The sequence below is a fragment of the Lipotes vexillifer genome, unplaced genomic scaffold (genome assembly GCF_000442215.2).
Source record: "Lipotes vexillifer unplaced genomic scaffold, Lipotes_vexillifer_v1.1 scaffold802, whole genome shotgun sequence".
In the NCBI taxonomy this organism is placed as follows: Eukaryota; Metazoa; Chordata; class Mammalia; order Artiodactyla; family Lipotidae; genus Lipotes; species Lipotes vexillifer.
Window position 1 is genome coordinate 215325 of NW_006790237.1, and position 3024 is coordinate 218348.

At 59.3% G+C, this 3024-nt stretch overlaps 1 protein-coding gene across 1 annotated transcript in view; it reads right to left on the reverse strand.

Moving 5' to 3' along the window:
• The window catches only part of ODAD1 (outer dynein arm docking complex subunit 1), a 26972-nt gene that overhangs the window by 3531 nt on the left and 20417 nt on the right, over window positions 1–3024 (reverse strand). The window contains exons 7-9 of the mRNA XM_007463437.1: window positions 1305–1492; window positions 941–1075; window positions 32–114 (exon numbers count right to left, since the gene is read on the reverse strand). Coding sequence (XP_007463499.1) covers window positions 32–114; window positions 941–1075; window positions 1305–1492 — 406 coding nt within the window. The remainder of the gene's footprint in view (window positions 1–31; window positions 115–940; window positions 1076–1304; window positions 1493–3024) is intronic.

Consider the following 3024-nt stretch of genomic DNA (forward strand, 5'->3'; position numbering starts at 1 on the left):
GGGGGGAGGGGGCGGGGCGGGTCTCGGTCACCTCCTTGATCTCCTCCTGCAGACGCTCCAGCTCCGAGTTCTGCTCATTGATGAAACTGAACTCCGCGAAGTTCCGCTCCTCCACTGGGGGCGAGTCGGGAAAGGCAGGGTCCAGAGAGACAGAGACCAGCAAACAGAGAGACACACACAGAAAGGCAGAGAAAGAGATGTTGAGAAAGGCAACAAAGACACAGAGACAAAGAGAGACAGAGACGGAGAGATATAGGCAAAAAATAGACACAGGGGCCAACAGAGAAATACAGGGCAAGGCAGAGCGACAGAAAGAGATAGCGACCGAGAGAGAGTCACAGAAATGCCGAGAGAGACACAGAGAAACAGAGAAGTGAGGGAGAGCAAACGGTAAAGGTGGGTAAAGAGAGTACATTAGACCCCGGGAGAAAGACAGCAACAGGGACACGGAGATAGGCACACAGAGGCTGACGGGAAGATTCCCAGGGTGACCCGCAGGCCCAGGAATGAGGGAGGCGGAGGAGGGAGGGAACGGGGAAGGGGAGACGGATGGGGGAGGCGGGAAGGCAGACACGCCAGGGAAATTGGACAGAAAGAGAAAGACGGAGATACACTCTGTGACAACAGAGAGATGCAGACGGGTGGAGACACACAGAGAAGGGAGGGGTCAGAAGGCCCGAGACGGGGGTGGGAGAGAGATTGGGGAGAAGGGGGGGAGAGAGAGGGGCGGAGGCAGGGCGGACGGGAAGAGGCGAGTAGGGCGGAGCCTGATTCCTGGTCCCTCCAGCGCAGGTGGAGGAGTCCCCAGGGCCGAAGCGGAGGCCCTCGGTGACCGAGACAGAGCACAGTCTGCGCTGGATTCCGGGGGGCTGGGCGCCGTGCTCCTGCCCCGCCCCCTCCCCGCCCCTTCCATCCCCACCCCCCACCCCCAGGGCCTCACACTCCAGGTACTTCTCCACCAGCAAGTCCGGGTCGCTCTCCCCGGTCAGCTGGGACAGTTTCTTCAGGGCGTCCTCGTAGCGCAGCACGAGCTTCTCCTGGGAGGTCTTCCGGAGGCCTTCGGCCACCTCCCGGGCTGGGGTGAGAGGGGGCAGTGAGGTCGGCGTCCGGGGCGGCCACCAGGGCGGAGGGGCCTGCCTGGACACGCTGGTGGGGAGGGGGCAACAACACCGCAGCCGCGCAGACCCCGCCCCTCCAGCCCCGCCCTCCTGCCGGCCCCGCCCCGCGGCGAGACCTGGAGCGAGCCGCTCCGCCCCTCCCCTGGCCCGGCCTGCTGCAGGCAGAGGTGCCGGCCCCGGCCTCACCCCGTTGCTCGCGCTTCTCCACGACGGCGGGATCCGGCTGCCGATCGCCGTTCTTGAGTTTGAGGAAGCGGTGCAGCTGCTCCAAGTGCGCGATCTGCCGCTGCAAGATCTGCACCTCCGTGTCGTTCTGGGCCACCTCCTTCTCTGCCCTCTCCCGCAGCATGCCTAACTTGGCCTTCGCCTCCTCCCTGGGAGGGGTGGGGGGTTAGACCCGGGTCAGGGAGATTGGAGGTTGGACTTGGGTTCATCCTGGGGCCCAGGGAGGGGCGGGGTCAGCCTGGGGTTGGAGGGTGAATGGGGCAGGGTCAGTCTTGAGTCACAGGGATGCGCGGGGTCATCCTGGTGTTGGGGGGTGGGTGGATGGGGCACAGTCAGCCTGGGGTCTCAGGGATGGGGCAGAATCAGGTTGCTGTTACCCTGTGGTCACAAAAGGCAGAAAATTGTCTAGGTTCCTAGAGGTGGGTCAGGATGGGGTTATGGGGCAGAGTCAGGGGGCTCACTCACTGAAACTCCCCTGGCCTGCTTGGCCGAAGGTGGAGCTTTTAAGCTTTTAAACGTAGTGCAACCAACTGTAAACTCAGAGTGCCCCAAGCCTACTTCACAGGTCACAGGATCAAAGGTCAGAGGGTCATTAGGTTGGGAGAACAGCAGGTCAGTCGCCTCAGGTCCCTGCCCATGGACCATTCTAGCTCCCCTTTCCACACCTTTGCCAACCGTGGTTGCCTCGACTCAGGGCACTAGCTTCTTGCTCTGTTCAAATTCCTCTGAGGCTTACTCAGGTCAGTCCTCCTTGATGGGAGTCCTCTCCTGGCACCCACCAGCCCTAGCCCCTGGCGACCCCTCTAGCAGCCCCTCAGGGATTAGGACTCACAGTTCTTTCTGTGCCTTGGGCTTCAGGCCAACAGAAGGGGCAGGAAGAGGGAACCCAACATCCCAAGAGGTTGGCCCTGCAGGAGATGCTCTAAAGCAGCACGCCTTAAGTCCCCACAGCAGCCCATGAGGTAGATACCATTATTGTTGCCATGTCACAGTAGAGGAAACTGAGGCTCAGAGAGGGGAACTGACCTGCCCAGGTCAGCCAGCAAGGAAGCACTGGAGACACTGGCTGGTCTGACAGAAGCGTTGGTCCTGACAGCTGCCCCCTGCCTTCTAATGGAAACCACCCTATCTTTGCACCCAGCTAGGCTGCCCACTGCAGTCAACTGGAGGATTGTTGGCAGAGGCTAGATCCTGGTGATGCAAAGACAGGCCAGCAGGCCATCACCTGTGGGACGTGGCAGAAAAGATGAGCCGGGCCAGTCAGATTCTCTCCTCAGAATTTGAATTGGGAAATGCTAAGAAGGGGACAGCAGGAAGCCGAGGCTAAAAGGGTGTATAGAGAGAAGCCACAAAAGGTCATGTTATGAAGGCCAAGTTAGGAAGAAGCCAGAGCTATGCGTGAACAGAAGCCATGTGTCAAGGCTCTGAAGAGGTCATGGAGGACCACAGGTAACAAATTACAGAATCAGCCATAAAAAGGCATGACATACTGAGAGATGCTACAACGTGGGTGAACCTTGAAAGCACTGCACTGAGTGAAAGGAACCAGACACAAAAGGACACGTTGTGTGATTCCATTTGCATGAAACAGAAAAGTAAATATACAGAAGGGCAGGTGTATAGGTAAATCGAGACAGGAAGGAGACTAGTGGTTGCCAGGACGTTGGGGAAGAGGGAAAGA